The 12,698-nt window shown below is 47.5% G+C and overlaps 2 protein-coding genes across 2 annotated transcripts in view; one reads left to right on the plus strand and one right to left on the minus strand.

The window, feature by feature from the left end:
• The first annotated feature begins 112 nt into the window (after positions 1–112).
• kics2 (KICSTOR subunit 2) lies at positions 113–6,914 on the plus strand. The gene is made up of 4 exons (XM_014207627.3): positions 113–230; positions 458–710; positions 4,471–4,759; positions 5,422–6,914. Exons 2-4 carry the CDS (start codon positions 470–472, stop codon positions 6,239–6,241), a joined length of 1,350 nt encoding a protein of 449 aa, XP_014063102.1. The 5' UTR covers positions 113–230; positions 458–469; the 3' UTR covers positions 6,242–6,914.
• Positions 6,915–7,070: 156 nt separating this feature from the next.
• The window catches only part of LOC106609150 (SLIT-ROBO Rho GTPase-activating protein 1), a 29,675-nt gene continuing 24,047 nt past the window's right edge, over positions 7,071–12,698 (minus strand). The window contains exons 17-23 of the mRNA XM_082977630.1: positions 12,055–12,160; positions 11,267–11,491; positions 10,967–11,040; positions 10,365–10,575; positions 9,879–9,974; positions 9,383–9,704; positions 7,071–9,222 (exon numbers count right to left, since the gene is read on the minus strand). Coding sequence (XP_082833756.1) covers positions 8,800–9,222; positions 9,383–9,704; positions 9,879–9,974; positions 10,365–10,575; positions 10,967–11,040; positions 11,267–11,491; positions 12,055–12,160 — 1,457 coding nt within the window. The 3' untranslated portion in view covers positions 7,071–8,799. The remainder of the gene's footprint in view (positions 9,223–9,382; positions 9,705–9,878; positions 9,975–10,364; positions 10,576–10,966; positions 11,041–11,266; positions 11,492–12,054; positions 12,161–12,698) is intronic.

The following is a 12,698-nucleotide window of genomic DNA, read 5'->3' on the forward strand; positions in this document are numbered from 1 at the left end:
TAACACAGCTCTATCCAACGAAAATGATCGAATTAAACTATTTATTTTCATATTTCCATTCAAGTGTATTTCTGTATCTGTGTTTTTTTTAACCACTCCAAGTCATAAGAGGACGCTAGACGTTCAGATTGCAACGCTTCCCACGGTCCCACCAGACATTTCTGCTTTGCCGTAGTGTTGTGATGCGCATTGAAACCAAGATGGCGTCTACGGAATAGCTAGTTAAATTGGTATAAAATATTTTATTTAACGCATAATGTTTTATACATTTCGTTTGTTCTATGCCAGTGCTAGATGAACAATACATTCTGACAAATTCAGTTTGGGCCGAGAGAGGTGTTGCTAAATTGTTTTACCTAGATCTGTAGCTAGCATGATAGCAGTAGTATCGAACTAGTATGCGACCAGTTTAGTACGGCAATAAATGTTCTATTCACAAGTTAACTTGCTGTATTAGCTGTCCTAAAGCATGATGGAGGCTCCGCGTGAGGAGGAACTGCGGCCGGTGCCTCGTGAGCGGGCGATTCTGGAGAGTTTCTTCACGCAGCTCGGAATGTTCTCGTTCGACCGGGCGAAGGATTATGTGGAGAAAGAGAAGGACAGCAGCAAGAGCGCAGGGGCCATCTGGGCCGCTCTCCTCGCCGCCTTCGCACACCTTGCCGCAGCGGAGAAGACCTATCATAACATGACGTTCCTGGGACAAAAACTGGGTAAGAAGCACCCCATGTAAACACGCACTGACAGAAAATGCAATTTTTGTTGCACTACGAAACTCATTGGTGTGGCAAAATGACACCCCTCAGTGCAATTAATGTAACCTATCACAAGTGGGACTAGTATGTTATTATGTTGTTATTATCCAGACGAGAAAGTCACGTTCCATAATAGAAAGTTGAAGTGTAGGTTTCTAACAGCAGGTGGCGATACAAGCCCACATTTGTATGACTTATGTATTCAGCAGCACATCAAGTTGATATTATGGGGGTAGGAGGAAGAACGTACAACTGGATAAAGGACTTCCTGTTTGGAAGGTCTATCTGGGTAGGGAAGTCTATCAGGCAGCTAAATGGTGGATAACTGCAGGGGAGCGTGATTAAGACCTCTGTTGTTCTCAATCATAGTCAATGATGTTTACTCGCAGGTATGGCCAGATATTGGGAGGTCATTATTTGCAGATTATGGGGCCTTGTGGAAGAGGGGAAGAAATGTGCCATACATAGTCAGGAAGGTGCAGGAAGCAATTGATGAGGTAGGGCAGTGGGCATTAATGTGGGGATTCAGGTTCTCTGTGTTCTTTACCAGGTGGGAGATGATATATGCTTGAGGTTATATGGAAGAAACTTGGAGAGGGTGGGGTCCTTTCAGTTCCTTGGGGTGTACTTTGACACTAGCCTGACCTGGGCAGAACCCATTGATAGTGGTGGGAAAGTGTAAGAAGGTGCTAAATGTGATGTGCTGTCTGATGGGGAAGGAGTGGGGGGCTGGGTGTTGCTCATTGAGGACCATGTACAGTAACAGTCAAACTCATTCAAGGGTTTTTCTTTATTTTTACAATTTTCTACATTGTAGAATAATAGTGAAGACATCACAACTATGAAATAACACATGGAATCATGTAGTAACAAAAAGTTAAACAAATCAAAATGTATTTTACTCTTCAAAGAAGCCATCATTTGCCTTGATGACAGCTTTGCACACTCTTGGCATTCTCTCAACTAGCTTCACCTGGAATGATTTTCCAACAGTCTTGAAGGAGTTCTCACATATGCTGAGCACTGCGGTCCAACTTATCTCAAACCATCTGAATTGGGTTGAGGTTGGGTGATTGTGGAGGCCAGGTCATCTGATGCTGCACTCCATCACTCTCCTTCTTGGTCAAATGGCCCTTACACAGCCTGGAGGTGTGTTGGGTCATTGGCCTGTTGAAAAATAAATGATGGTCCCACTAAGCCCAAACCAGATGGGGTGGCGTATCGCTGTGGTAGCCATGCTGGTTAAGTGTGCCTTGAATTCTAAATAAATCACTGACAGTGTCACCAGCAAAGCACCATCACACCTCCTCCATGCTTCATGGTGGGAACCACACATGGGGAGATCATCCGTTGAACTAGTCTACATCTAACAAAGACACGGCGAGTGGAACCAAGAATCTCGAATTTGGACTCATCAGACCAAAGGACCGATTTCCACCAGTCTAATGTCCATTGCTCGTGTTTCTTGGCCCAAGCAAGTCTCTTCTCAATGGTGTCCTTTAGTAGTGGTTTCTTTGCAGCAAATCGACCATGAAGGCCTGATTTACGTAGCCTCCTCTGAAAAGTTGATGTTGTGTCTGTTACTTGAACTCTGAAGCATTTATTTGGGCTGCAATTTCTGAGGCTGATAACTGTAATGAACTTATCCTCTGCATCAGAGGTAACTCTGAGTGTTCCTTTCCTGTGGCGGTCCTCATGAGAGCCAGTTTCATTATAGTGCTTGATGGTTTTTGCAACTGCACTTGAATAAACTTTAAAAGTTCTTGACATTTTCCGAATTGACTGACCTTCATGTCTTAAAGTAATGATGGACTGTCATTTCTCTTTGCTTATTTGAGCTGTTCTTGCCATAATATGGACTTGGTCTTTTACCAAATAGTGCTATCTTCTGTCTACCACCCATATCTTGTTACAACACAACTGATTGGCTCAAATGCATTAAGAAGGAAAGAAATTCCACAAATTAACAAGGTACACCTGTTAATTGAATGCATTAATTGACTACCTCATGAAGCCAGTTGAGAGAATGCCAAGTGTGCAAAGCTGTAAAGGCAAAGGGTGGCTACTTTGAAGGATCTCAAATATAAAATATATTTCGATTTTTTTTTTCACATGTTTTTGGTTACTGCATGATTCCATATGTGTCATTTCATAGTTTTGATCTCTTCGCTATTCTACAATGTAGAAAATAGTCAAAATAAAGAAAAACCCTTGAATGAGTAGGTGTATCCAAACTTTTGAATGGTACTTTATGTTGCATTGATACGATCTGTAGTAGACTGTGGCAGTATAGCATATGGTTCGGAAGCCAGGACCTCATTGGAAAGGCTAGATGTCATGCAGGGGCAAAGACTCAGAATATGTAGCGGGGCATTTCGGACCTCCCCAGTGGCTGCACTACAGGTGAAGATGGGGGATATGCCATTGCAGATTAGGAGACAGTAGCTGGCACTGGGTCAACTTGGGTCAACTTACAGGGACATGGGGTGTCTCATCCTGCGAAACGGATTCCACATGCATGCTAGAAACATGAGTGAGGACAGAACATGAGCTTTGGGTGGGTGGGTAAAAATGGGACTGTATGGGAGTTTAGTCCAATGGTAGCTATTCCAGTAAGTCCACCATGGCTACTCCTGCCTAGTTGATCTAGAAGTGTTGACGAGACAACAGAAAGATAGGGTGTTGATCCATCTGATTTGTTTAATAGACATCTGGATACTGTGTATCAGGATTTTGTGGCCATTTACACAGATGGTTCAAAAGATTCAAGGACAGGATGCACTGGGTCAGCATTTGTAGTGCAGGAATGTGGGGTGGCAGTCAGGAAACGTATTACAGATCATCTGGCTGTATATACGGCGGAGCTGATGGGCATACTGTTGGCCTTGAAGTAGGTGGAGGAAGTCAAGCCAGCCAGAATAGTTATTTGCTTTGATTCATTGTGTTGAGTTTTCAGTCCTTTAGCTCACGTAGCAGGCAATACCTGCTTTGAGGTACTGCAAACCCATGGCAGGATTAGACTGATGGTTATAGAGATAAGATTTACTTGGGTCCCAGCCCATGTGCGGGTGGATGGGAACGAGGCAGTTGATGTACTGGCTAAACATGCACTTAGTCGTGGGCATGTTGTAGTTTCAATGAGCAAGGCAGAGTCAAAAAGCCTGATATGGACAGTGATGGTGCAGAGATAGCAGGAACAGTGGAATAGAGATACCAAGGGCAGACATTTATTTGAAGTAGAGATGAAAGTCTGGAAGGGGAGGATGGCAGGAAGGAACAGAAGAGAGGGTGCTATTTTTTACAAGATTAAGGGTGGGACACAGCCGGTTGAAAAAGTATTTAAATGTGATAGGAAAGTGTGATTATTGCCAGGAAACAGAGACAGTTGACCATCTATTGCTACAGTCTGGGCAGAATCAGAAGGAAAGAGAGAGGATGAGATCTAGTATGAGGGTGGCGGTAATGCACCATAACGTTAGATGCCAACCCGCAATAAACCCCACTGAAGACAGCACATCACGTCTGCCCTGAGGGGTCGGCTGGAAGTGGATGTTTACAGTATTGAACCCAATTTCCATTTCCCCTGAAAATACGGTTGTTGGGACTTTAAAACGTCAGCTACGTTAGGTTATAGCTCCCCAACCAACAATTTCCAACATGGACTGTTTTCTCTACGTTGCTCCAATATGTTAATCAGGATCATAACCCACTCTTGCAGGCGGCCAGTCGTTCTTCAGCCGCAAGGACTCCATCCGCACCATCTACACCTCCCTGTTCAACGCGCTGAGGAAGGTGGTGACAATGGGGCGCCACGCCCAGCCAGGCTCCGCACCCTACCTGGAGGACCTGCTGTCTCACCTGTCGGAGCAGCTGTGCCACTTCACCCAGGCCCGCATGGAGATGGCTGACCTGTACGAGAAGATGCACGCGCTGGGCAGCCAGAAGAACATCAACTCAGAGGAGCTGGTCACCACCCTCGAGGCAGTGCTGCAGAAATACAGCTCCAGGTGGGTGGGACGTGTCATGTGTGTAAGATCAGCTGTGTGTGCAGGCTGTAATAGTGTGTGAGTGGCTGAGAAATTGCAGAAACGAGAGTATGGGGAGGGAGGGAGGGAGGGGCGGGTGAGCACGACAGGGGAGGGAGGGGGGGTGAGATTTCTGCTGAAATCAGCAGATGTAAAATTTTGCTCAGCCGGAACCAAAGCAAGCCCAACACAGAAAAGCCCACTGTGCGGTGGAGTCGCAGTTCACACTGCAGCGAGTCACAATCTGGCACACATGGGTGGTTGTGCAGTCAGGGTTGAAGGTGACTTTCTCGCACAGCAGTCGACACTGCCAGGAAACGTAATTAGCACTGAGAATACACAGGATATTAACTGCTAATCAGGGCCAGAACCTCCACACCCAGTCCCACACACACTCTTAGCAGCACAGAACACCTGAGACATCCAATGCTGTTCTACGGCCACAGTCCATCTCTTACAGTATATTAATCAGCATTTGTGCTAATGAGGCTATTTATCATTAGGATAATTGGTCTTACAGAATAGTGAACACGATTGATTCGTAGTGGAGTGTGATCAGTTAAGGCTACCATCTGACACCACTAGCATTTCTTCCTTATATTAGATATAGCTTTCTCTCCAATGACCCCTCCATCTCCTCCCAGGTTCCACCACCCCATCCTGGGCCGCTTGGAGGGGGGCTTCCAGACAGAGGTGGATGTGGTGACACAGCTCCTGCGCTGCCAGGCCCAGGTGTCAGAGTGGCACTTCCTGCCCGCCCTGCTCAGCCTGCATGGGGCTAGCTCTAAGCTCACTGCCTGGGGACAGCTCTTCCAGCGCCAGAGGGAGACCCGCAAGCACCTGTTCGGAGGCCAGTCCCAGAAGGCCGTGCAGCCACCCCACCTGTACGTGTGGCTGCAGCGCCTCCAGGGGGCGCTCCTGGCCAAATTCAGCTTCTACTTCCATGAGGCGCTGAGCAGGCAGACGGTGTCCGCAGACATGAAGGCCCTGACAGCACGCACGACGCCCGATTACCACGGCAAGATCTGTTCGTTTATTCGCAAACACGATGCCAACAACGTGTCGCTGGTGTTCGACAACCGCGGCTTGGATAGCTTCCAGGGCCACGGCTACCACCACCCGCACTCGTACCGCGAGGCGCCCAAGGGTGTGGAGCAGTTCCCCGCCGTGGTGTCCCTTCCCGGGGGCGAGCGGCCACTCACTCACTGGCCCAACGTCATCATGATGATGGGCGACCGCGAGGCGGAGCTCAACACGCTGGACAAGGTGGTACACTTTTACGACGACAAAGTCCAGAGCACTTACTACCTGACCCGACCAGAATCACACTTCACCCTGGTGGTCATCTTCGATGGAAGGAAGTCCGAGAAGGACTCGCACATCACCGCCTTCCTGCAGGAGATCTCTGGCTCGCTGAGGAACTCCAAACCATTCAGCACCCTCAAACCTGGCTCCAAGGGCTGAGAGAGAGATGTCCTACTTCATATACTACACGCACACACATCGTAAACTGACTGTCCCCATAAAGGGGCAGAGTGGTATGTATCGTTATAAGAGAGACAAGGGAGTGTTCCAGTTCCGTAGACAGACAGGATGGACAAAGTTGTCTAATCATTACGAAAGCTTCTTGAATAACATTGTTGCTATATATTGATTGGTTTTAGCTTCTTAAAAATGGGTGGCCAGGACCTTTTGCTTTACTACTTGAGATTTCAAATATAATTAGAACCTCAGCATTGTTTTAATTCAGAGAATGGCTTGAACCCGAGGTCCAACTGTTGGTTCTGTTGAGCATCGCGCTTTGAATCCTTTTAGTTTGTTTTGCCAAATCAGTTCCAGACCAAAGATGTGCGTCACTGACTATTAGACGCAGTGTGGCCTTCTCACAGTGAACTACTCTATTGAGACGTTTGACCTGTTTCTATTCCAACACAGGATCGCCAACTTCCTATCCCTGTCAGGGATATAATGATGCTATGTACGGAAAAATCTTTTAGCTTAATTTTTGTATACTTTTAACATTTTGTTTGTTTACCGTTTTTAACAGAAGTGCTTAATTTGGTTTCACTGTATGTCGTTGTACTTATTTTGCTGTTTAATTCCCGAATAAAGTTGAGACGACTGTAGAAAAAAAGCATCATGACTTGTGTGTAAGAGGTGCTTTCACATGTTTCGGGAAGCTACTTAAGACGGACATTAGTGAGTGTTCAGACAGCCAACTGTCGCACGACCCATCCCCTTTTCCCACCCCACTCACACTCCGCAGGTGATAAACAAGGCAATAATGAAGGCTCGACTAACCAAAACGCACTTGTTAATTTCTTCCCTTTTATTTATAATATAAATACAACATCAATACTATCCATTTGGGTATAAGAGCTTGTCTTTAGGAAGCTCAGGAGTTTCAGATACAGCAACAGACTAAACCATTTCCTTTAATTATCAGACACATTCAGAGAGAAACCAACGTCCCTTAAAATGCACCTGTTCACATGTTATAATGCTACATGCCAAGTACACGATTTTTCCTATACATCAAAGTGCAATGTCACAATAGATTAACTCTAGGATTCATAATTCAGTCTTCTACTAAACACTGATTATTTCATTCTAAGTGCTGCTGCTCTCCATTCAGGACATGTGTGAGTGGATTAAACTCCCCACAAAGACAAGGGTAAAAAAAAAGGCACTTTCACATTGACACACACTAACCGATGCACACCCATAGCCCATTCTTCGAGACACACATCCCCAGTACTACTCAAACACACAACAGTTCCCACAGTAAAGAGGACACATTCAGTGTGCTGCTGTTCTAGTGTATTTTGGGCATTTACACTCAAAAAGCCCAAGCCTGTTTGCTTACTGTGAACTTAAGGTTATTTAGTGACTTCAGTGTAACACAACCAGATATACCATATTCCCACACACACCAACTGCCAGCACACGCAAACACCCCTGTCCTGCACATGTTCTGTTACTTACAGGCAGACATGAACAATCCATCATTTTATCCACAATCGCACTTACAAAGGAACAGAACGAGGGCAGGCAGAGGAGAAACACACAGACAAACAGGGTAATGGGAAAGAAATCACACACACACAGGCTGAGGGAAACGTACACTACAAACTCCTAACCCACTGTACCTCCAAACTATTTCCCCTGGCCTGTGTATCGGTTGAACACGAGAAGGCTGTTTTCTAGTAGTGAGGGTTAACGCCGCTGCCGGCCCCTGTGACATTATTGTCCACTGAACATTCAATAGAGAGCTGAACAGTCGTTAAATACTGGAACATTCATTAAATAGCTGAACATTGGTTAAATAGAATGTGAGTTCTGTCACCGATGCCTCGAGAGGCTTCGGTTGAGGCATTAGTGAGCTTAGCAGCGGAACCAAGTGAAATAGAAAATAATTTGAAAAAAAAGATCACATAGACCACCCTTATGTTTCCACTCTGTGAGCCTCCCTTTACCCATCAGGCACATCTTCACTCCGCATTGTCCCTTTCTTTCGCGTCGCCAACGAAAATCGCTCGTCGATGCAGCAGCCAATCGAAACACACGAAGAACACAGCAGCCTTTTGGTGACAGACCTTCATTAGCTGAGGAGCCTTTTGTCATTACCTAGCCGACGTTCACATCACTGAAACTACATTTCACTGGAGGAGAACTACACCTCCCACACATCTGTGACTACATCTCTTTTACAGGATAGGGTTTCTGCTTTCTTTAGCTTGTACTTTTTTCTTGTACTTCTCCCATTCAGCAGTCTCATTTTACATAGCTACGCTTTGATACATGGAGAACGTTAACTCCTACACACCAAGAAGAGAGTACACACCAACCTGACGACACACATAAATATCATGGCATATCATAGATCATATATTATTTTGTATTACTACATAAAACCTTTTTAGTTTCAGATCTGTTCTACCCTTGTTCAGGTTTCTAAACAGTAAGCAGGTACCCTGTTCTCCTACTCTTTATTTTGGCCCGGGTTGGCCTGGTTTGGCTCATCACATGGTGCAGGACTTGTCCAGCAGCGGGGGCAGAGGAGGGGTGTTGCTCTTGGGCGGCACCAGGGGTTTGGGCCTCAGGGCTGGGGGGCGAAGCGGAGCTCCCATACGGAGCGGAGCCCCCACTACGGGCTTGAAGGAGCCCAAGGTGTCGGGGGAGGGGTTGGTGGATCGGATGGGTGCGGGAGGGGGGCCAGGGAGGGGAATGAGGGGGCTCAGAGGGCTGAGGGGACTAGGGGTACCAGGAGTCCCTGGGGTGGAGGGGGTGCTGTGGGGGCTGGGCGACTCGGAGGAGCAGGCTTTGATTGGGCTGTTCTTAACCTGCTCCAGAGTGTCCAGGACCACGTCAGGAGCCGGTCTGCAGCCCCCACGCTCCAACTGCCTCAGCTGCCCCAGAGCCACACTCACATTCTCCTCTATGTCCTACAGAGAGAGGGGAACGAGGCGGGGTGGAGGAAAGAGGGAGTGGCAGAGAGAAAATATAAGATGAAGTATAGTTTGATTTGTGCAGCAGCTGTCTGTTTTTTTGTATAATTACTGTATGTACTTGTGTGTGAAAGTATGTGCGTGTGAGAGAGTGTACCTGTGCCAGCGTGTCTGGGTCCAGGGTTCTGGAACTGAAGCCGTGCTGCCCGCTGCTGGAGCGCCGGATGGGCGTGTCTTCAGGCCGACGCAGCAAATCGTGGCGGCTCACGGTAACCGTTACCGCGGCAGTGGAACGGCGACGACGCTCGGGGCTGTCGAGTGGCGGGGTTAAGCCAGTGCCCCGCCCCAGAAGGAGCTCCCGTGGGCTGAAGTGACCAGTGACGGGCGGCGAGTTCCTCTCCAACACACTCCCGTTACCATGGTCTTTAGAGCGACCGATGGGGCGACGGAAAATGTCAGTCCGCTTCCTGCGGTGGCTGCTGTGGAGAGACGTACAATATAGACCGTTAGCTAAGATCAGAGCTTGACTAAATCAATACACTCCACAAACCGCTAGCTTAGTTTGTTAGCTTTGTGCAATTTATAGGTCTGTGGTGGTCTGTTGTGTGTTAACTACTGACCTGTTGTAGGTCTCTGGCGATCTAACTACTGACCTGTTGTAGGTCTCAGGCTGTCTGTCAGTAGGAGAGCTCAGCTCACTTCTGGCTCTCTTGTCATCATTGCTAGTGCTCCCACTGTCGCTGTCCACTGTCGATGCAGAGTCAGGCCTGAAACACCACACAGCACCTCTTACCAACCAATCAGTGTTAAACAGAACCTGTTACCCAACCAATCAGGGCACTCTAATCAGACAAATGATCAGTTAGTCAATCAATACCAGTGGCCAGTAATTGTTCACTCCAATCAATTTAATTAATAACTTAGGTCATCGATCAGTCAGTCAATCAATCCATCAATCCCAAAAAACACATTTAAAGAATCAAAAAGGGTCAGTTCCTTTGATACAGTAAAAAGGAGTTGAGCACGTAAATGTTCATTCAATAGTTAATTTGATAACAATCCACAATGGGATGCCGCTGTAGGCATATTTTACAGACATGTTCTCTTGGCATGGTTGTGTCACTTAGCGTGTATGCTATGTGCTAGCTATGCTGTAGCCGTGTACTTGCCTGTCCTTCAGTGTTATGTACTGGTGAGGCACCAGTCCATGGGTGCCGTTGAGTCGCCCCTCCCACCAGTCATGTGATGCACGCTGGAACAGCTGCAGGGTCACTCCCTTCTTAAAGGAGAGCTCCCGCCCCGACCGGCCCGTATAGTCAAACCTGGCCACTGCCTCTACTGCTTCCCCCTCTGAGAGACAGAGCGAGACGGAAGAGAAAAAGAGAGAAATTGAGAGAGAGGGGGCGGGAAGCGGGAAGCAGAAGGACAGAGAGATAAGAGCCAAATCGTATGATCGAGGGGGACCTGTCAATCACTAATGTCCCCGGCTTGACCTTCCGAGCTCAGCCAATGAGGAACGAGGGGAACGCGAAAGAGAAATCGGAGCATAAGAGTCTTAGCTAGCCATCACCCCACCGCCTCCCCCTTACAATGGGAATCACACACTGCACACAGCGAGAAACGACAGAGGGAGAGAGGGGAGTCTATGCTAGCTGTTGCCATGGAGACAGCTCTCTATCCATTGGTGGATAAGAGAGAAGCCCACTGGGTGATTGTGTAGAGGTCAAAGGTCAGAGCGTACCCTCCTCACTGGTCTGAGTCTCTGTGCCGCCGTCAGGCTCCGCCTCCCCACCCGGCTCGCTGAACGGACTCTCGCTGGAGAGGATAAAGGGAGAGAGGGAGAGTAAGAGAGTTTGGGTGTGAAGGGAGGGAAAGGATGAAAAAGGGAGTGTAAGCACCATAACTGCAGCAGTCAGCAATATTAGACAGACTTGCTAGAACCGGGCCCTCTTGATACTTCACAAAATGGATGAACAGAAGGATAAAAGCACAGATGGTTGGTTGCAAGGCTGGAGTATACAGTATAGTCCATCTGTCTCACCAGTACTGGTCTCCAGTCATACACTTCTCATAGACAGGCCCAGGCACCTCCGGGGGGTCGGGGAAGATGTTGTCGTGGTGCAGGATGACCGTCTTGATGACCTCATTAACATGCGCCTGGCAGGCCACCTGGTCCAGTGCATCGGGCGTGGGCAGCAGGGTGGGGCCGAAGACGATGGCCAGATTCCCAGCATCCATCATGTTCTCGTCGCTGTACTGGGATAAGCTGGGCAGGGGGCACAGGGCAAATGTTACTACTTAAACACCACATCACATGACCAGGCAGGAAGTAAAACACTAACTCCAGGATACAAATAGAAGTATGCGGAATGTTCATCATACTCATACCGAATACTGCAATCTAACACTCTGCAATCTAACATTCAGACTCTGCTGTGGTAGATCACACCTGCACCTCACACTTCTCCCTCTCTCCTCCCGTTCACACTTCCTCCTCCATCTCTATTTGGAGCTGCAGAGATGAGACATCGTGTTCAGCCAAATACAGACAGACAGACCGTGTTGTATGTGGTTCTGTGTGATCTAGACTACCGTAGACCTACATGTTCTCGACTAGCCCAGACCTGGTTCTGTGTGGTTTTGACTAGCCCAGACCTGGTTCTGTGTGCTCTTGACGAGCCCAGGCTTGGTTCATATGTTCTAGACTAACCCAGACCTGGTTCTGTGTGGTCTAGTCAAACCCAGTACTGCTTCTGTGTGATTATGTGGGTTCTAGATTAGCCCAGACGTGGTTCATGTGTGGTTCTGTGTTAGCGTACAGACACTCACTGGTTGAGGAAGGCGAACAGGTATCTCATCACGACCAGAGTCGCCCGTGGAACACCCAGTAGAATCTTACGAATACACTGAGCTCTGTCATACAGGCTCTCTATACCTGTGGGTACACACACACACACACACACACACACACACACACACACACACACACACACACACACACACACACACACACACACACACACACACACACACACACACACACAGTAATATTCCCAGGAACTCATGAGGTGTAATCCTGAAACATAAGCAGCCCATAGAGAGAGGCATTGGAGACGTGTGTGGGAGGAAGAGAGAGAGAGAGATGCAGAGAGAGAGATGCAGAGAGAGAGATATATAGCGGGACCCATTTTGACAGTGCCAAAATTGAAAACACACTACTGCATTTCAAAACTGCTCTTTTTGTCAATGAACAGGCGCTGATCATTTATGGAGACCTAAAACTAACAATGCATTTATGTGAAGCATGCAAAGCAATTGGAATCTGTTGCATTTGAAATATGTTTTGAATTAAGGGCCGTATCGACTGGTGATAAGGTCATTTTTACAACACGTTGCGTGTTAGAGCTGTCCAAATGTCACCTGCAGTCATGGTAAACCACAAAACCTTCACAGCTGATACTTTTTTCAAACAC

This window comes from Salmo salar, chromosome 07, assembly GCF_965601325.2.
Source record: "Salmo salar chromosome 07, fSalSal1, whole genome shotgun sequence".
Taxonomy (NCBI): Eukaryota; Metazoa; Chordata; class Actinopteri; order Salmoniformes; family Salmonidae; genus Salmo; species Salmo salar.

Coding starts and splice junctions, on each gene's coding strand:
- kics2 (XM_014207627.3), top strand. CDS start 470: ATGATGGAGGCTCCGCGTGAGGAGGAACTGCGGCCGGTGCCTCGTGAG. Junction 711..4,470: donor GTTCCTGGGACAAAAACTGG/GTAAGAAGCACC, acceptor CCACTCTTGCAG/GCGGCCAGTCGTTCTTCAGC. Junction 4,760..5,421: donor CTGCAGAAATACAGCTCCAG/GTGGGTGGGACG, acceptor ATCTCCTCCCAG/GTTCCACCACCCCATCCTGG.